The sequence below is a fragment of the Leguminivora glycinivorella genome, chromosome 25 (genome assembly GCF_023078275.1).
Source record: "Leguminivora glycinivorella isolate SPB_JAAS2020 chromosome 25, LegGlyc_1.1, whole genome shotgun sequence".
Classification (NCBI taxonomy): Eukaryota; Metazoa; Arthropoda; class Insecta; order Lepidoptera; family Tortricidae; genus Leguminivora; species Leguminivora glycinivorella.
The window spans coordinates 11,992,106-12,018,597 of NC_062995.1; the positions used below are offsets into that span (position 1 = coordinate 11,992,106).

At 34.5% G+C, this 26,492-nt stretch overlaps 2 protein-coding genes across 6 annotated transcripts; one reads left to right on the forward strand and one right to left on the reverse strand.

Annotated features, from left to right (window-relative positions):
* The first annotated feature begins 1,552 nt into the window (after positions 1 to 1,552).
* On the forward strand, positions 1,553 to 25,841 carry LOC125239103 (gastrula zinc finger protein XlCGF57.1-like). The gene is made up of 2 exons (XM_048146594.1): positions 1,553 to 1,713; positions 23,927 to 25,841. The coding sequence occupies exons 1-2, from the start codon at positions 1,635 to 1,637 to the stop codon at positions 25,528 to 25,530; spliced, it is 1,683 nt and encodes a 560-aa protein (XP_048002551.1). The 5' UTR covers positions 1,553 to 1,634; the 3' UTR covers positions 25,531 to 25,841.
* On the reverse strand, positions 13,269 to 20,752 carry LOC125239102. Of its 5 annotated transcripts, XM_048146593.1 has the most exons (5): positions 19,644 to 20,038; positions 19,456 to 19,557; positions 19,051 to 19,176; positions 18,787 to 18,941; positions 13,269 to 13,733 (listed from the first exon to the last, which is right to left on the reverse strand). In XM_048146593.1, coding segments are annotated over exons 1-5 (810 nt in total). In that variant the 5' UTR covers positions 19,646 to 20,038; the 3' UTR covers positions 13,269 to 13,308. The 5 variants fall into 5 exon arrangements, with proteins under 5 accessions (XP_048002550.1, XP_048002549.1, XP_048002547.1 ...); XM_048146592.1 differs by lacking the exons at positions 13,269 to 13,733; positions 19,644 to 20,038 and adding an exon at positions 20,578 to 20,752 and having other exon boundaries at positions 14,891 to 18,941; XM_048146590.1 differs by lacking the exon at positions 13,269 to 13,733 and having other exon boundaries at positions 14,891 to 18,941.
* Positions 25,842 to 26,492: the final 651 nt, after the last annotated feature.

Genomic DNA, 26,492 nt, shown 5'->3' on the forward strand with positions numbered 1-26,492 from the left:
TTTGCCATACTAAATTGAACCTTATCATCGAGAGAGAAAGTTGATCGTATCAGACTAGCGAAAACGGTCCACATGAGAGGGCATTGTTTGGGCTGGTGTCCCTCTCGCACGTGTGACCAGTGTTAATGAGGTTACCATTGTAGTAGTATTTTTATCTGTATATTACCTGACTTTAAAACTTCTTATTTTATTTTAGTGTTATATTCAAAGTAGGGTTTCGATATATTTTAAAGAATTAGAAAATAATTATAATGTAATTATTTTAATGCCCATAAATCAAAGATTTGTATAATTAAAAAATACCTTTAATTGGGTATTAGTAGATTTAGTAGTGACTTTGAAAATTAACTGGTATCCCCAATGTATGACAGTGATGACGTCACTGAATAATGTTGACATTGTCAGTAAGTGCGAGAGGGACACCAGCCCAAACAGTGACCTCTCATGTGGACACACTTTTTGACCTAACTACACAATCTAGTTTAATAAATCTAAATCTATGGCTCAAACAGAGACATAACAAAGATACAAAAAATACATAAACAACAACAAACAAATTAGTAATTTACAATAGGCCGAAGGTATGCTTGGTAAACTCATAAACTACTCTATACAAATCATAATTCAGTTTTTTTTTATATAGTTCAGAGACAACAGACTTTTTTAATCCGTGGCTGCGATCGTAATTAATAAGGGCCCCCGCACACGGATGCAACAGTTGCACGGCGACATTTTTTTGTCTCTGTCGTCACTCCTTCTCCTTAGACGCACGACAGAGACAAAAAATGTCGCTGTGCAACTGTTGCATCCGTGTGCTCGGAGCGTAAATACTAAACTATAGTAGATGACTGCTCCGGACCGCAATCTAGTACGTCCAGTTTGAGAATTTTTTGTCAGGTCTGGCCCTTACGGAACTGGCCCCAGCCCATAGATTTAGAATTATTAAACTAGATTGTTTAGTTAGGTCAAAAAGTGTGTCCACATGAGAGGTAATTGTTTGGGCTGGTGTCCCTCTCGCACTTATTGACAATGTCAACATTAGTCAGTGACGTCATCACTGTCATACATTGGGGATACCAGTCAATTTTCAAAGTTATTACCAAATCTACTAATACCCATTTGAACATATTTTTTAATTATACATATCTTTGATTTACTGGCATCAAAATAATTACATTATAATTATTTCCAAATTTTTTGAAATATATCGAAACCCTAGATTGAATATAACATTAAAATAAAATAAGAAGTTATAAAGTCAGGTAATATACAGATAAAAATACTACTAATATGGGAACCTCATTAACACTGGCAACACGTGCGAGAGGGACACCAGCCCAAACAGTGCCCTCTCATGTGGACCGTTTTCGCTAGTCTGATACGATCGACTTTCTGTTTCAGTAATAAGGTTAAATTTCGTATGGCAAAAAATGTGATTGAGCTATCCCGTGTAAAGATCTTTGCCCCAGCCAAGCCCCAGCCCCAGACGTCAAGTCCAAAAAAAAAAAAGTATTATATTCTCTTTGGCTCTGAGCGTGGTTATTTATTTTATCGGAATTCCTTTATTGTTTCAATACTATAAATATTTTGCATATAGTTACTGTTGAGTAAAACATAACTTTTGAGAGTGAGAGATGGAGAAGAGTGCCGAGTCTGGCAGCATGTCGCCGGCGCGCGTGAAGCTGGAGCCCGAGACGGACCAGTCGGAAATGGGTAAGCTCATACAATGCTAACCGCGATATACTCCGATATCACTACCTTAATACTTGTTTCATCTGTAGATTCATGTAAGAGTTAATATAAGAATAGTGCGTTAGGTTTTCTGGCAAACTACTGCGAGCCACAGGGAGTGTAAAGGGGAAGATAAACTGCAAGCCTTTTATACTAATTTACATCCTTTCCCCCTTTCCCCCTTATTCATAAACGTACTCTAAAGTTATCAAGCCGATAAAGTTCGTTTGTCCCTTTCCGACGTATTGATAGATAGATAGATAGATAGAATACTCTTTATTGGCACACCTCAGCAAGAGATACAGAAAAAAGATACAGCGGAGACAAAACAAATGATTATAAATAGAGGCAGACAACAGGCGGTCTTATCGCTAAAGAGCGATCTCTACCAGACAACCTTTGGGTAGCGGAAATAAAAAACATAATCAGAAAGAGTAGGTGCTTCGAAATGAAAAATCATACTTATTCTAATTTCCAACACACAAATAGATGAATAGATATGATGTGATAGAAAAGGACAAACAAACTTTATCTGCTAGATTAACTTTAGAGTATGTTGATGAATAAGGTTTGTCTATAAGCTAAATTTTATACCGTAATAGTAAAATCCATACTAATATTATAAATGGCAAAGTGTGTGTGTCTGTTTGTTTGTCCGTCTTTCACATCAAAAGGGAGCGACGAATCAACGTGATTTTTTAAGTGGAGATAGTTGAAGGGATGGAGAGTGACATAGGCTACTTTTTGTCTCTTTCTAACCTGAGTGAAGCCGCGGGCAAAAGCTATTAGTAATAAATTTTAATTGTGTCATAGATAGATAGATACATTTATTGGTATGGTACTAATCAAGCGCGGATCCAGCTTCGTGCCCAGGGGGGGGTCACATGGTAAAGGCCCAGGCCTCAGGGGGGGGTCACGTGGTCTATTTGTATGGCCAACCTAGGCTCCAGGGGGGGGGTCATGACCCCCATGACCCCCCCCCCTGGATCCGCGCATGGACTAATCATCACATTCATCCTCACTTTCTCGACACGTGGCAAACCAAGAACAAACGGGCCTCCCGCTCGTTTTTGCCCAGAACGTGCAAGTTGTGGAATGAGCTTCCTTCTGAGGTGTTTCCCTTGCGCTATGACATGGGGTTCTTCAAGAAGCAGGTATTTAGGGTTCTCAAAGGTCGGCAACGCATAAGTGGCTCCCATGATGTTGCTTATGTGCATGGGCGGCGATGACTGCTTACCATCAGGCGGCTCGTCTGCTCGTTTGCTGCCTATTTCATAAAAAAAAAAAAATCATACACCGTCAAACACAATATCAGGTTAAAGAATGCCGTCTTGCTTGCTTGCTGCCGTAATGCTTTTGGATTACAAAGGACACTGATTCTTATTGAAGCGTAAAAAGAAACATAATCAATTGCCTATTTGCTGGCACACCGCTAGTCAGATGTGTAGTCTTGACCACACTATAACTCTCTGTCTTTTTTTGAGACAAAAATAGTGCTAGTTTTGTTGGGCATTTTCTGCAAGTTAATAACTAAATATTGTGGCTTTTTCAATACTCAGTCATTTATTGCACATAATGGTTACACAGGTGGGATATATATTATAAAGTCGCCATCAATAGAACTTGTGAACAATGTAAACAAACCTTGTAGTCAAAATGTCTTTAACTCCCATTCTAACTCATCAGATACTGGCTAAATCCATGTATTATTTAATCAATTCATATCACATTATGATCCTCAACCTTTAAAATAATGAAATTGTGTTAAAATATTGATATTTTATACAATGGTTTGTTTACATTGTTGACAATTTCTATTGACAGCGATTTACACCATGGTTTTTTGTTTTCGTTGATTTCGACATAACATTAGGTTCGTTATCAGGAACCATCTTGTATAACACTTTTAGTTAAATTCGCAAAACAAATTCTTTCATAATTTTTATTCATAATAATAGTACATTACTACAGAGGCCGGGGCAACCCCATTTCCCGCCGAGGTATGTATAGTGCTTTTCTCAAACATGGTATGGTATAAATAAAGTCTACTGAAAATAGTAACTTTGGATGGCTGTATCTCCTAAACGGTGCGTCGTAGCGCAAAAATAATCGAATTTTCGTTCCCCTTTGAAGCCCCGTATACGCTTATAAAAAAACAAAAAGTTAAAAAAAAAATAAAAAAAAACGAAAAAAATTTTTTTTGTATGAAAACGCACCCAAAATCAAATATTGTCTAGGGCCCGTACCAGTTGCAGTCGGCACGTCTATAAAGCCCCTTATAGTTTTTTTTAATTGGCTAAATACCTGGATGTTGTGTCACAATTATCTGTGTTTGGAAATTAAAAAAGAAGACTTTGCCGGCCTTGGCCTGCAAGGTTTGTATGAAATTCCATTATCTATCAATCGTCCTAGCCGCACCTGCAACGTCATACTTCGCTGCCAATTATAAGGCACATAACATCAATATTTCATACCATGTTTGAGAAAATGAATTAATTAGCGTGAGAGACCCTTAACACTAATATTCAAGTTAGTGTCAAGTGATTGATGGCACATGTCAAAACGAATAACATTGGGAAGTGGTAAAAGCTGCTACACACATGTTCAGTAATTATTTTTATTTTTCTAGTAACTTGATAATGTAAGAGTTAAGACACTAGTTTCTTAGAAAAAATAATTGTATTCGATCTTATAAATTACATACATACATACATACATACATACAATCACGCCTGTATCCCATAAAGGGGAAGGCAGAGCACATGAACTACTCAAGTTTCAGTGCCACTCTTGGCAAAAAGGGGTAGAAATAAAACGAAATTGTGACATTGCAGTGACAGGTTGCCAGCCTCTCGCCTAGCCACAATTTAACCCATATCATATAAATTATGACTCTAAATTTATACATGGCTAAAATATATCTATATTTTGCTAAATTCATCATTTAAATATTCATTTAAAATATGATAATACAAACCATATTAGTAAATTTTTCAGTTTGCGGGAGTAACACTGTTTCAGTAGTTTCCTCTTTTATTTCGTCTGGCAATCCATACTAATATTATAAATGGGAAAGTGTGTGTGTCTGTTTGTTTGTCCGTCTTTCATGACAAAACGGAGCGACGAATTGACGTGATTTTTGAAGTGGAGAGAGTTAAAGGGATGGAGAGTGACATAGGCTACTTTTTGTCTCTTTCTAACGCGAGCGAAGTCGCGGGCAAAAGCTAGTTTATTTATATATTTTTATTGATATGATCATATGACAAAAGGACCAGATTAAAACATCTTTCATTTTGACGCTGGAAGTAAAAGCCTGTTTTTGTAACGCATAGAACGATTTTGTGTTACATCTTCGCGTATATTGCTTGAAATAGACGAGGTAGCAGTTGCTGACGACGGGAGGACACTACAACTACTAAACTTGTACACTCCTTTTTGCTGTGTACTTATACTTAACACAGCAAAGGGGAGTGTACAAGTTTTTAATGGGGTGGCAACACGCATGTGGCACTCTTTAAGTTGCAGGCGTCCATAGATTACGGTGACCGCTTTCCATCAGGCGGACCGGACCGTATGCTTGTTTGCCACCGTCGTGTATTAAAATAAATAACTAATTTTATTTTCTAATAGTAATTAAAGTGATTATAATGGTACAGTCAACTAATTGGAACCCTAAGGCCACTGTAGAACTATGTCATAGTGACGTTATAAATCACATTGTAAGAAATCTCTTACTGCTTGTCATTTTGACATGGTTGTAGAGTGGCCTAGGGTCATAGATTTAGAATTATTAAACTAGATTGTGTAGTTAGGTCAAAAAGTGTGTCCACATGAGAAGTCATTGTTTGGGCTGGTGTCCCTCTCGCACTTACTGACAATGTCAACATTATTCAGTGACGTCATCACTGTCATACGTTGGGGATACCAGTTAATTTTCAAAGTCGCTACTAAATCTACTAATACCCAATTAAAGGTATTTTTTAATTATACAAATCTTTGATTTATGGGCATTAAAATAATTACATTATAATTATTTTCTAATTCTTTAAAATATATCGAAACCCTACTTTGAATATAACACTAAAATAAAATAAGAAGTTTTAAAGTCAGGTAATAAACAGATAAAAATACTACTACTATGGTAACCTCATTAACACTGGTCACACGTGCGAGAGGGACACCAGCCCAAACAATGCCCTCTCATGTGGACCGTTTTCGCTAGTCTGATACGATCAACTTTCTCTCTCGGTGATAAGGTTCAATTTAGTATGGCAAAAAATGTGATTGAGCTGTCACTGTACATGATAACCTATATATTGGGAGTTCTGGACCCTGAAACATGGCTAGCCTATATTGGGAGTTCTGGCTCCAGCTTCGCTTCGCTCGCTGTCGCAGTCGTGGTCCAGACACTCCCAATATATAGCTACGTGCGTGGTTCAGAAACTCTCAGTATATAACCATCATTTGCAACGTTGGGATAAAATATATACTCTAAAGCTTATTAAAATATACTACTGGCATATTGTCTTTCAAGTTAGTTGCACGTGTCTATTGATAATATGAAGTTTGTAAAACAGTCTCAGAAATTGCAGTTGGATGCTGTTTGTTCTTTGTCCAAGAAACGCTATTTTCGACATGGCTCACTTTTACCTGACACCATACGCTGTATAATATGCGGCCCATCCAACTGTGGAAAAACAAATTTAATTGTTGGTTTGCTGCTACATGAACAAGGTCTACGCTTTGAAAATGTTTATGTATACTCTAAAACCTTATTTCAACCAATGTACCAATTTCTTGAGCAAGTTTTAAAACTAGTTCCATCAGTTTCATTTAAAAATATAGTGTAAATGATGAAATCTTAAGTCCTCATATAGCAAACATGAATTCCATTATAATATTTGATGATGTTGCGTGTGAAAATCAAAATAATATACGAGATTACTTCGCAATGGGAAGACATAAAAATATAGATAGCTTTTATCTGAATCAAACGTATAGTAAAATACCTAAACAATTAATAAGAGATAATGCTAACTTAATCATTCTTTTTAAACAGGATGATATTAATTTAAAGCATGTTTATGATGAACATGTAGGAAGTGATATGTCATGGTCTCAATTTCGTGAAATGTGTGCACAAGTATGGAAGATACCGTTTGATTACTTAGTCATAAATAAAGATTGTAATAGAAATTCAGGATGTTATAGAAAAGGATTTGATACATTTATAATTCTAGATTAACTTGATATATAAAGGATAGTATTACATTAAAAACTTATTGTTGAAAATGAAACCATCCAGTTCAGACATGGAACATAAAATTAACGAAGAAAAAATATTTAAACATAAAGTACTCAAATCTGCTGAAGCAGTAAGAAAAAAGTTAAACGCATTCGTGATGTTAAAACAAACGATAATATGATGTTGGAAGCAATGTTAAAACCAATCACAGACCCACTTGGTGAAATGGTAAAAAAACATAGTAGTAATGATAACAATCTTAATATTAGTGCCTCAGATTTCGATAACGATAGGTTTAAATGGAATAAGTCGGTAAAAACTTTGAAATATAGTCCTTCAGAAGATGGGATGAAAGAAAGTTTGGATAATAAAACAATGCTGAGAAAGTCATTTGAATCTGAACCAAATTATAGTGAAAATGAATTAAATGATAGTGAATATAGTGATTCTTCATCTCAAAGAAGTGGGAACCAAAGTGATTCTGATACAACAAATAATGTATCATTTAGAACGTCAGACTCGTTTTATTCTCCTCGCGATGATCCTGCTTGGCAAAAACAATATTTTATCATGAATATTCCATTCGGTGTACGAAATGAGCGCGGAAAGCTAATGCTTGGATCTTACCCAATTTCTGTTAATGATGACAAACTCGTAATAGGTGGAGAAAGCTATTTTTTAACACGAGGCTTAAATGATTTGTTGTTTAAGAAAGTACCTGACTTAAAACTAGTAACTGAAGATGATAAACGATTGTATAAAACATTGTTATTGAAAACGAATGCACATAGACGTGACTTTGATCCAAATAAACCCATAAAAAGCAACAAGGGTATGAAATATTTAAACGTTATAAAACCCCTTTTCAAATTATCCAAACAACGCACAGTAAGTGAAGAATTATGTGTATCCGGTGAAGGTTTACCATCAATGAAAAAAGTAAAAAGAGATATTTCATATGTATATTGGGATGATCCAAACGAATTAGTAGACAGATTAAAACTGCTTATGGCATCGCGAGACGCTGGTAATACTGGGTTAGATAACGAAATCATATCCATAATTGAAGAATTACGTGAAGCAGGCTTGATAAATAATATATAAGTGAATACTCTTACCTTTCTAATCAGTCGAAGTTTGACTTTCAAGTAAAAAATGAATATAGACAAATTCGGACACCATGTTCATAAACGTTTGCGTACTGATGAAATCTCTGAGCTCAAGTACAAAGCTTTGCTTCGAACAGAAGCAGGAAATTTTGATCTAAAAACTGTTAGATTAAAAGGAGTTGTTAAACCATTATCTTCCGATGATGCAGTTAACAAACAGTACGTTGATGAATACATTCAAAACATGTACGAAAAGAAGTATATAGACTCTTTGTTTAACACAATAAATAATCAAATTCACCAACTCGTAACTCAGTTAAAACTGAACTTTTACACGAAGAAGGAGGTAGATGATATTTTAAAAAAAATAAATAATGGCAAAACAACAAATAGTGAACGAGATCCACCGGTCAGCGCGAAGAAATTTTAAGCGACGATCGGTTGTACTAAAAGAAATTGATGATTTATGGCAAGCTGATTTGATAGATTTACAAAAGCTTCATACTGTTAACAGAGGATATAAATATATTTTAGTCGTTATTGACACATTTTCAAAGTATGCATGGTGTACACCTATTAAGTCTAAAACTAAAACAGAAGTCAAAGATGCATTCGAACTAATAATCAAAACATCTAAACGGAGACCTAATAACTTACAAACTGATCTAGGAAAAGAATTCTACAATCATGAATTTGATTTCTATTTAAAATCATTAAACGTAAATCATTACTCAACTTATTCAATTAAAAAGGCATCTATCGTTGAAAGGCTGATAAAGACCATTAAGTTTAAACTCTACAAACATTTCAGTTTAGTTGGTAACTATAAATGGGTTGGTAAGCCATTAGACGATGTAGTAAAATCGTATAATCAGACCGTACATCGCACAACAAAAATGAAACCTATTGATGTAAATGTTGATAATGAAATGCAAGTATTAAAAAATATTAAAAGATCACAAGCCACTTTGTCTTATAAATTGAACAAATTTAATAAAGGAGATTGTGTACGCATTAGTAAGTATAAAAATGCCTTTCACAAAGGTTACACACCTAATTGGTCAACAGAACTTTTCACTATTACTCATGTGAATCGCACTCAACCTGTTACGTATCACGTTCAAGACCAGCATAAAAACACTATACTCGGTACATTTTACGAAGAAGAACTTCTGAAAACCAACCATCCAAACGTTTACCTTGTAGAAAAGGTTATTAAAAAAAGGGTAGAAAGTTGTATGTTAAATGGTTAGGCCTTGATGATAGCGAAAACAGTTGGATTGATAAAAGTGCCATTGTTTAATGTTATTTATATAATATCCTTTTAATGATAGTGTTATTATCTTACGGGATATGAAAGGGAGAGGACTCTTAAACAGCGCTATTAATAATTTGCCCTTCGAATTACACTTACCTGGTTATAACTATTGTGGTCCGGGAACGAAATTGCGCAAAAGGTTACAAAGAGGTGATAAAGGAATTAATGCGCTAGATAATGCGTGTATGAAACACGACATAGCATATGATAATTATTCTGATTTAGCTGGTAGACATCGTGCTGATTTAGAACTATACGAAATGGCGAAACAAAGAAGAAAGTCGAAAGATGCAGGGAGAGGAGAAAAAATTGCTTCATGGTTAGTTAGCAAAGTGATGAAATCGAAAATAAAGGCCGGTGCGGGTATAAAACCTTTTAAACGTTTTGTGTCCAAGATACGCACTGAATTAAAAAAGAAACCAAAAACAAAACGTAATATAATTGATCGAGCTCTTATTGCTGCGACAAAAATTTTCAATACCAATTCCAAGGTACGGGTACCTCGTATTATACCAATTCCAAAAACTGGAGGCTTCTTACCGCTGATACCTATTTTTGCCGGTCTGTCTGCGCTGGGATCATTAGCAGGAGGAGCTGCCGGAATTGCTAAAGCTGTAGGTGATTACAAAGCCGCCAGAAAAAATTTAGCGGAATCAGAGCGACATAACAAGATGATGGAATCTATTGCATTAGGAAAAGGCTTACACATTAAACCATATAAAAATGGCAAAGGATTATGTTTGAAAATTTCAAAAAACTAAATGAGAGGTTACCCAGGCGCGCTCTTTCAAATATTGATATTTTAAAACACTCATCTGATATTCCATATTTTCGAGGAGTTTATATGAGAGACAGTTTACCAAAGAGTCCTAAAAAAGTAGAATGTGGAATTGTTAATTTGGACAGTTCTAAAAACAATGGTACACACTGGGTAGCCTATGTAAAAGATAATAATTATTGTGAATATTTTAATAGTTATGGAGACCTTCCACCTCCGCTAGAATTAAAGAGGTATTTAAAAAAATATGATATTTACTATAATTATGACACGTACCAAAAGTTTAACACTGTCAATTGTGGTCATTTATGTCTAAAATACTTAAAACAATATTGGTATAACCGTTTAAATATCATCGCACAATAAACAGTTTATCATTCTCACAATGTCTTTCACTTTGTCTATAACTGGAACATCTTCCACTCTGTTAACAAACTATTCACCAGCTCTTCAACTGGATGGTGAATATGAGTGTGGGCTATTGTATATGTCAACTTTTAATTCTATACCCAACATAGACAACAGAAATAATAAGTTATATTATGGTAAAAACAAAGTAATTAAAATTCCTGAAGGATCATATGAACTTCAAGATATTGACGATTACCTTAAAGAACATATTGAAGGATGCTCTTTTGCATTAACATGCAATAATAATACCTTAAAAACATCTATTTTATGCTCTGAAAATATTCATTTCAACAAAGAAGGCTCTATCGGTAATTTACTTGGCTTCGGTTCAGAATCCATTCAAGCTAATATATTAACCGAATCCCCTTATCCTGTTTCCATTCTGTCGACAACTATAGTACGCATTGAATGTGACATAGTGAGCGGTTCATTTGTTAACGGAAAACCTAGTCATATAATTCACGAGTTTGTACCAAATGTGGCACCTGGTTATCGGATTATAGAAACACCAAAAAACGTTATTTATTTCCCTGTAACCCAAAACAGCTTAAATACAATTACGATAAGAATTTTAGACGTTAAAAATAATCTAGTTAATTTACGAGGTGAAGAAATTCAGATATACTTACATCTAAGGAAAAAATGATAGACTTCAATAAAACTTCAATCTCTCTTAAAAAAACTATCAGTACTCATCCTGCAATCATAAAAGAAGACCTAAAGTGAAACTTACGAAACAAAATAAGCAATTCCTCCAAAGCTTACGGCTATTAAAATGAGTATATTAAACTTAACAGAACCTTTTGTCTTTGATAATTCTATCGAGAGCTTTGAATATCATTCATATAAGCCGTACGTAACAAGTTTTAATTTCAACGATGAAATACGTATACCTATAAACCAACAAGATCTTTATGTACTACCATCAGCAAGTTCTTTATACATAGAAGGTACTATAACCGCATTCAATAGAGAAACAAAAGCCGAGGTAAAAAGTGTTCTTTTTACAAACAACCCCATACTTCATCTATTTCAAGATATTCGATATGAATTAAATGGAATCGAAATTGACAAAATTAAAAACGCAGGAGTTACAACAACTATGAAATCTCTTGTATCTATGAATGAACTGGAAGCATCTATGTCTAAGTTATGGGGATTTGATGTCAAAGGCATAAAAAACACGCAAGGTTCATTTTCCGTGTCTGTACCCTTAAACAAGATTCTCGGGTTTGCTGAGGATTACAACAAAATCATAATTAATTGCAAGCATGAACTCATTATTTTAAGATCCAATACTAATTTGAATAGCGTTAAACTAAATGCGAATGAATATATAGACAATATTACTATATCTAAAATAGTATGGCGCATGCCTCATGTTAAAGTGTCTGATCGAGAAAGATTAAACTTACTCAAATGTTTGGAAAGTGATCGTGCCATTCAGATAGCATTTAGGACTTGGGATTTATATGAATATCCGCTCTTGCCTGAGACGTCAAAACATTCTTGGTCTATCAAAACTTCATCTCAAATTGAAAAGCCGCGTTATATTATAATTGGTTTGAAAACGGGACGAAAAAATGACGCTAATAAAGACATAACACATTTTGATCACTGTAATTTGAGAGATGTTAAAGTTTTTTTGAATTCAGTCTACTTTCCGTACGAAAGTTTTGATGTTAGTTTTTCGGGTGGAAAGTTTGCTATATTATACGAGCAGTATGCGAAATTTCAGCAGTCTTATTATAACCGTCTACAAGCGCCGTTGTTAAGTCCTCAAGACTTTAAAGATATAGCTCCTTTATTTGTTATCAACTGTTCTCGTCAAAACGAAACCTTAAAAACCGGATCGGTAGATGTGAGAGTTGAATTGGATTGTGAATCTGATATACCAAAGAACACTGCAGCTTACTGTCTGATTTTAAATGATAGTATATTTGAATATAAGCCCTTAAGTAATATTACGAAAAAAGTATCGTAATGCAGCATATATTTGTAGACCTTCAAGGATTTAAAACAAAAGAAAATGAATTTATTGTCAAAGAATTTGCATACAGCACGCTAGAATACACTCAAGTTTTCTTAATAAAACCCCCTTTTCGTTTTTCTAAATTGGCGGAAAGTGAAAAGAGGCAGACAAGATGGATTGAAAAACATTTAGGTATTTTATGGCACGAAGGTTATGTTGATTATAGAGAATTTAGAAGACTTATTGATAACCATATAAAAGATAAGACAATCTACGTTAAAGGTTTGGAAAAAGTTCAATGGATTAAAGATTTATATCCAAAATGCACTATTTTAGATTTGGGTGAAAAAGATGTGCCTAATTTAAAAGAACTGTATAAAAAATATTGTACTAATGAATGTATTTTTAACTGTGTGTATCATAAAAAATCTTGTGCATTAAAAAATGTTTTATGTATAAAAAAATGGTATTTAGACAATCGACAAATCTAATTTTAATTTGTATTCAAAATGTGTTTCTTAAAATAAATGTTTGTTATTAATTATATTAGTTTTTTTTATACCATTCTATATAACTACTGATAACTACCTAATAAGTTTTTTATAGTAAATGTTATATTTTTAATTTTTAGCTTAGATTTTACATAATTTGCATAAGAAAAACTTATTAGTTAGTATGGATATAAATAAAACGACAACTTACTCATATAATATTTATTACTTATATAATATTTAAAATACAACTTTAATAACTAGTACTGTATCCACAAATTTTTTTTGAAATTTTATTTATTAAAGCCTCTGTGCTGTCAATAATTTCATCAAAATTATCGCCTGCAACATACTGCGCGCTCAGTAATACATTTTCGTTCTGTTCATCGTTTTGATCCCTTACATCCTCTGTTATGTTGATTATTTGAATTTTGATCAGTTTATTGCCTTTGATCTCATGATTATTTATCACAAAAGATGGTGGGTGTCCTTGAGTCCTTTTCACTACTTTATTATGAATGTTAACTTTATTACGTTTCTTGGCTTTAGGGTTTTCGATGTTCTTTTTAATTTTTTTATATAAGTCGCTATCGTCAAATTCTTGTGGTAGCTCAAACTCTTGTGCATATTGCGAAAATGGAATTGGGATGTCTTCGCTGTCTGCCATTTTTTGAAAACCTAAGACAAAACGAAAAATTATATAATATTGATAAATCAGATTACACAACGAACAAAAATGTATATAACCACAAATAAATTAATTTTAATGTTTATTTGATTTGTAAAATATAATATATAATTTTAATATATATATAATATATATATATATAATTTTAATAAGTAGTTAGTTAAAAAACAACTTACCAGGTCTATGTCTGCGAGTGGATAATAAAGACGCGTTGATGCTATTCGAATGTAACCAATTAAAAATTACTTTGCGCTTATAAAGGTTAGCTATTGTTTGTTCAGCAAAATATAAATGCGCAATCCTGTTATATGATAGCTTTAACTTTACACGTGTGTATGTCTTTACCTAAACAAGTCACAACTTGTTTTATGAACACGTTTATGAATAAACTATCTATAGAAATGTTTAAGGTAAATTAAAATGAAAACAAGAAAATAATAAGATAATATATTTATTTATCATAAGACATCACTGAATAATATTGTTAAAATAAAAACACAATAAGTATAATAAGTAGAAGAAAGATTTATTTTTAGGACATATAATTGAATTAGTTATTATCTTCAACTTATATTTATAGTTTTTAATAGATTTATAAAATTAATATCAAAATGTTGTTTCAATTATATGTGCTATTCAATTTACTAATGACCTCTGACTGCATATAGTACAATTTATTTTATACAAAACATGACAATTGATTACAAATTAAACATTAAGTATTGAGGTATGCCCCAAGCTTTCGTCACTATTTGGTTGTCAGATATCATACGCTTATCATCATTAGCTGAAAGGGCGACTTTATTTACACTTTGGGTAAATATATTGTGCTTAATCGACTTAAATAATATGTTTCTTCTTTTTATTTCATCTCCTTGAAATAATGATTTCACGTAATGAGAAAACTCAAATTTGCATACTACAGGTTCTCTCACACCCTTAGCTTTTTTAATAATTTTATCAACTGTTTTGATAGAATACACTTTAGAACGAAGTCCAACATACTCTTTAATCATTTTTCCTTTCATTTCATCCTTAAAAAGTCCTGGCACTTTTTATTTTGAACAGGTAATAAAAATTTATTATCAATATCGTAACAACTAGTATCGAAATATGTTAAAAAATGCATTCTTAAATCTTTAAAAAGTCTTTTGTTTGTATATAATAAACAAAACTATCTGTATCCGTGTAACACATTTGTAGACGAGTATCATAAAAACGTTTAAATACTGAATAATGAAAATCATACATATGACTTTTAGATAACTCTAGTACAGCGAAACCAATGTAGATCGGTTTATCTAAAATTATTAGATCTGGTTTCAATTGAACTGCCACCAAATTTTCAGTAAAAACTGATACACTGTGAAAATTTGGCCTTGCAATTAATCTGTCAGCGGTGATTTTCTTTTTTGTTGTGTTATCATTGTCTGTCCACTGATTAACTAAGCGCACATCAACCCTTTTCTCAGTATTTTCTAAAGTTTTACCAAATATACTGTTATTCATCAATTTACAAAAATCTTGTTCAAAGACAGACGTTGCCTCTTGACGTAGCCTTGTATTCATATCAATATATTGTTTTAAGTAAGGGGACTGTTTGAACGTAATTACTCTATGTACTTTTTTTAATTTTAAACCATGTTTAAGACACGTTTTCAAATGTACATAATGAATCACATACAAATATTTGTCATATAGATTAGGTACCAGTTTATAATGCGTCCCACCTGGTGGAACACATTTTTCGGGACAAAATGGTAAATCATTATGTTTATCATGTAAATCATTGGGGTAAATAATATCAACTTCTAGAATGAAACCATAATCCGAGTCATCAGGGATTTGAGTGATATTTAAAGCACTTATTTCATTGGTTTCTAGAAACCTAAAGTCTGATAGGGGCATATACTGACACATGCTGTAACCATATAAATTATTACAGTCGATATAAATTAGGTATGAGTCTATCTGGGATGAGTCATAGTGAGGTAAGTATATGTTATTAGCCTTTGCATATCGTAGAGAGGTCATACAGACTCCCCCTCTTATTCCAGATTGGATCATCTTAAGCATGTTAAAGTCATCTATAAGCTCTAATTCAATACCAGTTTTCAGAAGCATGGCATCAAATGATAAGCTAGGTGTAGTTAAATAAAAAGCAGGATCCAAGTCATAGTGTTGTTTGCAAGTAGCGCGAAACTTTTCAAAAATATCGGTTAGCAGAAGAACATCCGTTTGCAAATATAGGTCTGTATATTCACCTAAATTTTGAATTTTAAACTGTTGCCATACTTTTTGCGCATGATTATAATCTTTTACAGAAATGTTCTCATCAGTGAGCGAATTATGAAAACAGTCAATACTTGGCAGGTATTTTTCTTCAAAACATTGCCATTTATTCATATACTCATAGGGAAACACACCTTTTCGTGTAAGTAATTCAAACTCCTCATCATTACAAAAATATTTATGTAAATGAACAAAGTCAGATTTCTGCATAGTTGTAGTTAGTTTTTCTAAACTTGTATCTAAAAATTTGAAAGAATCTACAAAACGAAGCTGAAAATACTCATTCTCGATAGGGATAAATTTAGTAAAAGAAATATAGTTTTCTTTGGTTTTAGGTATAACTTTGACGTTTCCAGGTGCCTCCCCCAATTTTTTGATAAATAGATGGCAATCATAACCAGACAGATTGTGAAAAAAATAGGTACGAAACAAGGACGTTTATATTGTAAGTTACATATATTATGTGCCGCTCCCCGATATCTTCCTGTAATGTGACAGTGATCTCGAACCCGATCAGAAAATAGAAAATGGTTACAAATATGACAACGTTTAGCGTTCAAAAAGTTTTGGTCGTCATTCTCATTACATATTATTGGGGTATTTTTGTTCACAATTTTATAAATTTTAGCAACATCTTTGTAGATTGCCTCAATAAATTTATCGACGCAATCAGTACCGCGATAAGAGAAATAACGATTATGACTCGGATCTGCGTTACAAACAATATGATACCCAAAGGCAGCTGGTATATGATGATGCAAAGTTGTAGTGTTAGGGGTAAGACTATCACTAGTATCAGTATCAGAGTCACTAGTTTCAGTTGGTTGTAGTAACGATTCAAAATCTGCATATATAACGAATGGAACATTCTGTTTACGATCGAAATGTTTAAATTTAATTACTGTCCCCTTTTCTGGTAAAACGGTAACTATTCCAGTACACAAGTGATTTGCGAGTTCTTCCTGCGTGAGAAAAAATAACAGACAGGTTTCGCAAAAGTATATCTTACTATTATGCTTTGTTACTTGTCTGCGCACAAGACGACTCAAGTCTTTAATTAGAACATAATGTGGTGGGTGACTACCATCGTCTATTAAAAGTAGGTTTATATTTTTTCTACATTTCTGATTACTAGATACTTTAGACTTGTAAAGGGGGCCCACAACAATTTTATTATTTTTCAAACCAAAAATCGTCAATGAAATCATAGGGTTATTTTTTTCGAATATTCTTATGTCATCAAATGTGACTGGAAAAGAAATTTGAGAAATATTCAAAACGTCTCGAAAATTAGGATAAGATGATACTCTTTCAGGGTGTTTTGTAGAAGGATGCAAAGCCGCTGTTACACACCATAAAAAACAGCATTGATCGTTGTTTTGTATATTTATACATGCTTTTTTGTTTTTTATGAACTTTGGCAGGTCAACATAGCTTGAACCTCGTAATGGTTGATACTTGTTAATGTTGATCTCTAAATGAGAGTTACTAACAAAAGCCCATCCACTATCACGGTCTTGAAATTCCTCAAATTTTTTCTTTAGACAGTTAACAACTTCGCAAAACAGTGACTCAAAATCATAACTTAAGTATAAAATTTTATTTTTAGTTCCAAATGATTTTATTGATTGACTATTATCTTTGAACATTAAAAACAATCCAAAGAGCTCGAAATTTACTTTTACGCACGTATGTTTCGTAAGTGAATTATCTAAAAGCCGTTTTATTTTGTTTCGAATAGAGTTCATAAACGCATCGACAGACGCCAGACTTTGGTCGTTGGTTGCTGATATACGATAAGTGGCAATGCGCATCCGAAATGCAGACTCTACTACTTCAACACCATCATTAAGTAATTTGTTAGAACATACAGTTGTTTTATGTGCAGTGCTTCGAAGATGACCTGTCCATTTATTTTTGTCTACAGATGAACTACACGGTACACAGAAAGGCATAATGAATTATGTTAATGCAAAAGATGTAGCTAAACTCACTAGGCTATTTTGAAACCGTAATTTGTCAAACACTAATTTAATACATCTATTTACTATTAGCATACGTTGTATTAATCAAAACAGTTGACTCGACTGACTTCTCATTAAGAATGCAATGAATTGTTAACACTATGCAAAGTATGGTAGTATAAGTCTATAAATATAAATCAAATAAAGTCGCAGTATTAAATTATCGCATTCGAAAATATTCTTTAAATTTAACAGAAAGTAACCTTTTATCTTACAAAAATTAATTTCTGTATTTATTCATTAAAACTTTTTCGCACATAAAATATTGAAAACCTATAATATTTAAGTATCTATTTTTGTACACAAACTATTTATATAAGCGTACGATAATATCGTACGCTATACGAATATATTATATTCTTAATGCAAAAACCATATTCGAGATTTAGTTATAGACGTAGGTATCTACCTTTGCTATTAACTATAACTTGATTTTGTCAACAACTTTGAATAAAAAATAACAAAATTTTGTTTAAATAGAATTCTCTTACTGTGGGAGATTTGAAAATATTCAACTAATTTTTTTTATAATTATTATAATAAACAGGTTCACATTCTCCAAAAATATTAAAGGCTTGACCTAAGAACGTTTGTATTTGATTCCACTCGGAGGAATTCTCTTGACATTGCAATTTAACCGACGCTAATGCTTTTTTATAACGTTCTTCAGGCTCAGATTTTTGGTAATCATTAATGTTATACACTTTTAAATCAATGAAAAAATTACCGTCTGTTATCGTAGTGCGTCGACTAGAACCTGTCGATACGCGGCTGGTAAACGATGATGTTGTCTTGACGGTTTTCGAACTGCCCTCGCTGGTGATCTTCTCTTCTTCTCTTATGATTTTGAAGATATCGGTTTCAGGCGATTTTTTGGAAGAACTGAAAAAATAAAACAGAATTACAATATTTCAAGCAAATACATTATGTTATAGTTGCACAATCACAATAAAGTAATTTAATTTTAAAAACAACTAAAAATAAGTAGTACCTAGAGCCAACATTCTTATTTTCACTGGTTGACGTTCGTGCTTTTTTGGTTGTTTTTTTCTTTTGCGCGCAAGGTGTTGGTGAGGATGAATGTAGTACCCGTCGATTTTCTGTTTCAACTTCGGACCTTAAATAAGAAAAACAATATTAAATATATGTCAATTAATAATAATTATGTTGACACAAAACTAAACCAAGTTCATAGTTATGACTGACAACGTTATAAATAGATGAGAATAAGATAACTGAGAAATAAATTAACGTGATAAACACACAGATATGCCTTACCAGGATTAAATCCTGTAACCTCAAGCTTAGAAAACAGAGTCACTAACGACTAGACTAGCAGGAACTGTTAAATATAACTCTAAGGATTATTTTAATTAATATAAAATAAATGAATTACCTTGCGGCTGAGGATGATTTCCTTTTCTTGATATTCTTTGTAGCAATCTTCTTCGGTTCAGGTGAGGGCGTGCGCGTGTATACTGAACATTCGGAGTCAGACCTTCAAAAAGAATAAAAATATACCAACAATACTTAAATCAAAGTTTTAAAGAGATTCGATATATAGGGTTATAAATACTTACTAACATTTTAAATGAAGTTGAAAGTTGCAGATTCCTCACTTAACAAAAATAACGAGCAGCTTCACGTCGCAATACAGAATAGTAAAGAAATTGTTGCATAAAAACGCATTATTTTATAGTGAAATATTTGATGAGTTGATATTAAATCGAAACATAAATATATGACTAAAGAACCAAGTTCTGACATTCAACTTTAGATCTAAATATTATAAATTTAAATAAATATTATCGTTTTTATAAATTGAAGCACATAATTTATATTCAAAGTATATTACCACTTGTATTTCACAAAGCGCCGACAAAGTATCGAATTAACAAATAATACCGCAAGTCTTGCAACACGTGTAAATATGACCGCTACCACGAGTACTTACCGATTAAGTTCAAAATGTTTTTTATTTTTTATTTCAGTATATATATATATATATGACAAATACCATCAACACTATCGTTTTTCGTTAGTTTGGGTGCTACCTACGTAAGTATTAAACATTTTTGAAAGAAGAAAGAAAGTAAGAAAATAAAGACATTAATTGCAGCCAAATAAAATATACAATATGAGGCTTACATACTAAACAGTACAAAATCAGTTACATTGGGTTTGGTTTGTGGTTGCAAAAGGACACCACTCGACATATGCTCTGACACTGATGGTGGCACAGCGCTGGTCTTCCGTGGAGCCTTGGGTCGGGCGATAGTGCAATACAATAATTATTATACAATTAAAGGCACAGAGTAATTAAGAAAGTCAGTGACACACTATACAAGAACAAGACTACTTATAATATTTTTGAACATTTATGGAAAACAACTTAAAAACAAACCTTCTTCAATGCATATAATATGTATTAACATATTATATGCATTAATTATTTACACTAAATTATTATAAAATCATTAAAGAACAACAATGTTTCATACAATAAAACACAACTCACCTTTATAGAATGTTGGTTAAATAATATCATGGTATAGGACAATAAACACAGCGTCATCATTTTCAGTAAGTAACATGCAATTCTCATATCAGCGACATTGTTGATTGAAATAAAATACCTCGACACATTGTGATTAACACAACAGAAGCGTCATTTCGAATAATAGTTGTTGATATGCAGAAAAAATTATTACTATTATATATATATATAAATGTAATTAACTTAAATTCAATACACTATTCTTTTCAATAGACTTATTTGTCAAAATAATTTGAATTTGCGATAGTGAAAAGCAAAAAGGTTCGCGTCTTTCCTGTAGATCATTTCAAAAATAAGGGTTTAAATCCTATCTTTTATTTAATCAGTCTGTATTACCATTACTTTTCATTCATTAAGCTTATCAGTATTATGTTCATAAACTTAGATGCGTATATGACTTAGGTAGAAACAGTAACCAATCTCTTATTTTATTCTTTAATCGGATTATTACATATCAACATATCGGACTCGACTACCTGTTATCGCATGTTCCGTCACTTGTTTATTTATATATTATATCCAAAGTATGACAAAGACAAAGCATAGCAGGTTCGACTATTTACGTTTCATAAACAATTTAGAGTATTAATACATACGTACTTTGTTAGTCTTACGATCATATGTATGTATGTAACTATAGACTTAAATAAAAATTATGCTTTATTTTCAGTGGATAACATTGTTTTTTGATTTAACCTTACTTTAAGTTTTGTTGGTTTTACATTATGAACTAAGTTTACATGAAGATAAAATTACATAAATGTATTTTGAACTTGAATACGATCGGACTATGGTTGAAATCGGTACTAGTAAAGGCAAATTACGTTAAATCTCGTAACACCAACGTCACATTTAACAACCAATCACATTGTCAGGTCTACATCGCGCTATTGAAGTTTTTTGTATTCGTTTGTATATATACAATTTACAATGAAAGGCATGTCGGAGTGACTGTGGCTATACCGACCGATAGTCTCAGGTACTCTTACCTCTTCGATGTTGCGAGGCATGGCCAACCTTGTGACATTGACTTGGTAACGCGGTGGCGTGTGCAACATACTTGGTTCTAATAACCCTACCTTGGGCAGGGTATGTATGCATGACACACTACAACGTGATGACGGTTAAACACATACGTGATGACGTATACAGCGATAAATTCCTGTCTCATGGTAGGTGCTGTATTACACGGGTGATCCATGTTGCTAGACGGTCGTAGTAACGTTGGAGATCCCATCCATACTCTAACATTACAGTCTCTGGCCAAGTCTGTGTTGTGAGAGTGTGAAAAACACCGTAATAAACCTAGCCCGGCAAACCTCTACCCGATGCAAATCTGGGCTATGATGGTGCGTTACGAGATCTGGTTCTCAAATAGAACAAGATCTGGTGGGTGCAATGCTAGCAGTACCCGTTGTGTTAAGCCTTTTGCATTTTTTTATCGTAACATAAAATCAACCCTCACTTAACATAATATTTTGGATTTAGCTGAATACAACGTTAACGGCTACGTATCGAGAAAATCCAAATGCATCTCGGTGTTCTACCCCAATGATACGACTACGTATAGGGAAACGGGTTCTACCCCACTGATACGAGCTATATATTGGGGGTTTCTGGACCACGACTGCGACAGCGAGCGAAGCGAAGCTGGAGCATTAGGAGTGGGGCAGAACTCCCAATATATAGCTACTCATGGCTAAGGCACACTCCCGACTAACTCAGCTTTCAGACAGAAAAAACTAAATCTAAATCGGTTCATCCATTCGGGAGCTAAGATGCCACAGACAGACACACACACACAGACAAACAGACAGACAGATACGTCAAACTTATAACACCCCGTCGTTTTTGCGTCGGGGGTTAAAAATGATTTCGTACAAAATGTGGGGATTTCGTTTGCTGCATTATTAATTACAAAATATCTGGGCAACCGAGCTTCGCTCGGTTCTGTTTCGTATCATTGACATGTGTCGCCATCTAGTTCAAAAATGAATAGTACCTACATCGAGCGAAAGAATTCTCAGCCTTAACAACACAACTACTCCACACGAGATGGCGCGCATTTCGCCACAAAAACTCAAATAGTGTATTTTCTATTCGTTTTAGCCTTGACCTGTGTCGCCATCTAGTGTTTGCAATAAATAGTACTTACATCGACCGAAAGAATTCGGTCTTAACAGTACAACTACTGCACACGAGATGGCGCGCGAAGAAAAACGCATGAAAACTCGAAAATTCGCGTTTTCCGGGACCTAAGGATAAGTTAGAGCGATTTTTCACCCCCAAAAACCCCCACATAACAAATTTCTGCGAAATCGTTAGAGCGGTTTCCGAGATCGTCAGTGTAAATAAATAAATATATAAATAAATAAATAAATATACAAGAATTGCTCGTTTAAAAGTATAAGATTAGACGGTTCTATGGCAAACGTGCTGTGTAGAGGTGCCTCGTGCAGGTGGAGCGCGCTTTTTGCTCGGCTGCGCCACCTGCCTCGGCCAAGGGACGTCTACGTAGCGAGGTTAACTCGGGGGAAAATTTCCTCGCTACGTGCCTCACTGTGTGTGAACGGTTCACTATTATCTGGCAGAAACTTTTTACGCATATATTTGATTGGCAGAAACACCTTGCGCAGAATATGCTTTGGCATAAATCATTGCGCAGATTTTTGTAATACCGAATCGTCTGTTGTCATAATGTTGATAAGCATAATAGTCTTCTAGTCGAACAATACGTTTGCAAATAATATTTGTGCATAATATTTAGGCGGCATAAAGTTGTAATTTGCTATTTGATAGCGAGTCGGATGTGTTGGAGATGCAAGATACCTAACACTCCTCCTCGCTTCGCTCGTCGTCGTACCTAACGGTGACTCTGGGGCAGTTTTTCTTTTCTGATAGCGAGTAATAATTCTGCTAATGTAATATTATGCTATAAGATTATTATGGTACATACAATTATGCTAAACCAAAGTCGACCAAAGTAAAGTTCTGTAAAACAAAATTCTGCCAAATGTATCTTATGAGTGGTAGTAATAATGCCAACTAAGTTTTCTGCAAAATTACCATTCGAATGAAAGTGTTTCTGCGAAACATGTTATGCAAAGTGTGTTTCGGACTAAAATTATTCTGCCAGAGGGTAACCCATGTGAACATGTGAACCCGACTAATAAGTAATCCTTACATATACTTTGCCGTGTTCACCTGATTGTCAGAACGAACACACGCAATAATCTATGTTGATTCATCCACAAATTTGTCATATAAATATAACTTGATCCAACAGATCCAAATGTATCATTTGTTTCAGGATTTTTGGAGGTAGAAGCTGTATTCATGATTAAAGAGGAGCGTGTGAAGGAGGAGTGGTCGGACAGCACGGCCGTGCTCGGCGTGAGCGAGGCAGCCATGCTGGCCGACTTGTACATCGAGCACGAGGTGAAGGACGAGCTCGTGCTGGGGCCGGAGCGCCCGCACCGCCCCGTAGTCGCCCCGGCCGCGCTATATAATCGTGTCGCAGCGTCCGCTCTCGTCTCCCCTGCTGCGGTGTCGGGTGTGCGCCGCTCGTGCTCGGTCAGGCTGGAGCGCCTGCTGGTGGACGCGGCGCGGCGCACCTGCCGGGTCGCGCGCCGCACGTACAAGCTGCGCGCCGCCGAGCCCGCACACACACCCAGCGCCATCGCCACCGGCTACCAGTGTCACCATTGCGGCAAACGGTTCAGGAACAAGTCGGTTTTAAAGAAACACGTACACACTCACTCGCCTTTACATAATTCAACCGCAGGAGATTATGGTTTAAAGCGACATCAAACGCTACACAATGGTATAAGACGGTCTCCACAGGCTTACATTACGCACACAAAGTTACAGACTCATCTGAGAACTCACACAGACAATAAACTTTTCTGGTGTTCTCAATGTGACTACAAGTGTAGACGAAAAGCACATTTGCAGACTCACCTGATGACTCACTCAGACGAAAAGCCTTTTCGTTGTAGTCACTGTGACTACAAGTGTAGACAAAAAGCCACTTTAAAGACTCACCTGATGACTCACACAGGCGAAAAGCCTTTTAGTTGTAGCCACTGTGACTTTAAGTGTAGACGAAAAGCCAAATTAAAGTATCATCTGATAATTCACACTGACGAAAAGCCTTTCACTTGTAGCCACTGTGACTTAAAGTGTAGAAGCAAAGACAATTTAAAGTCTCACCTGATGACTCACACTGACGAAAAGCCTTTTCGTTGTAGCCACTGTGACTACAAGTGTAGACAAAAAGCCACTTTAAAGACTCACCTGATGACTCACACTGATGCAAAGCCTTTTAATTGTAGCTACTGTGACTACAAGTGTAGAAGAAAAACATTTTTACAGGCTCACCTGATGACTCACACAGGCGAAAAGCCTTTTAGTTGTAGCCACTGTGACTACAAGTGTAGACATAAAACAAGTTTACAGACTCACCTGATGACTCACACTGGCGAAAAACCTTTTAGTTGTAGCCACTGTGACTACAACTCTAGACGAAAAGCAGACTTAAAGGCTCATCTGATAACTCACACTGACGAAAAGCCTTTTAGTTGTAGCCACTGTGACTACAAGTGTAGACATAAAACAAGTTTACAGACTCACCTGATGACTCACACAGGCGAAAAGCCTTTTAGTTGTAGCCACTGTGACTACAAGTCTAGACATAAAACAAATTTACAGACTCACCTGATGACTCACACTGGCGAAAAGCCTTTTAGTTGTAGCCACTGTGACTACAAGTGTAGACATAAAACAAGTTTACAGACTCACCTGATGACTCACACAGGCGAAAAGCCTTTTCGATGTAGCCACTGTGACTACAAGTCTAGACATAAAACAAGTTTACAGACTCACCTGATGACTCACACAGGCGAAAAGTCTTAGTTGTAGCCACTGTGACTACAAGTCTAGACATAAAACAAGTTTACAGACTCACTTGTTGACTCACACTGGCGAAAAACCTTTTAGTTGTAGCCACTGTGACTACAACTCTAGACGAAAAGCAGACTTAAAGGCTCACCTGATAACTCACACTGACGAAAAGCCTTTTAGTTGTAGCCACTGTGACTACAACTCTAGGCGAAAAGCAGACTTAAAGGCTCACCTGATGACTCACACTGACGAAAAACTTTTAAGTTGTAGCCATTGTGAATTTAAGTGTAAAATCAAAGCAAAGTTCAAGTCTCACCTGATGACTCACACTGACGAAAAACCTTTTAATTGTAGCCACTGTGACTACAAGTGTAGACGAAAAGCTGATTTACAAAGGCACCTGCTGACTCACACAGACGAAAAGCCCTTTAGTTGTAGCCACTGTGACTACAAGTGTAGACAAAAAACCCATTTGCAAAGGCACCTGAAGTCTCACTCAGATGAGAAACCTTTAAGTTATAGCTCAGTATAAACCAGTAATAACTCTTCTAAGAATATACGCCGCGCGGGTGTGCACACAAGCGCATCGTGTACGCACGCAACACATGAAATGAAATAGTTTATTAATAACAAAGTTACACGTCAGGTTGGTATTATGTATAAGATTTGTATACATTTATTGACATAAATAATAATTTTAAAAGTTATCAGGATTATTATAGAGTAATTAAGTACAAATTACAATTTCATTATAATATTATGTCAGGATAGGTAGGTTCAAAAACTCTTCAAGAGTATAAAACAAGTGGGTCAATAGCCACAACTTTAATTTGTTTTTGAACGCCGCGGTGGTAGCTGCAGTTCTAATAGTGTCGGGCAACCGATTATATATACAAGGTCCCAAAATTTGTGTCAATTTTGCAACACATGCAAGCGGATGCAGTTGCACTCTGATGACCCAGTTGGGGCTAAGC

Excerpts from the sequence above, each read along its gene's own strand:
- LOC125239103 (XM_048146594.1), top strand. The coding sequence starts at position 1,635 with ATGGAGAAGAGTGCCGAGTCTGGCAGCATGTCGCCGGCGCGCGTGAAG. Across the intron at positions 1,714-23,926 it reads GACGGACCAGTCGGAAATGG|GATTTTTGGAGGTAGAAGCT; the intron begins GTAAGCTCATAC and ends CATTTGTTTCAG.
- LOC125239102 (XM_048146592.1), bottom strand. The coding sequence starts at position 17,990 with ATGCCTTTCTGTGTACCGTGTAGTTCATCTGTAGACAAAAATAAATGG.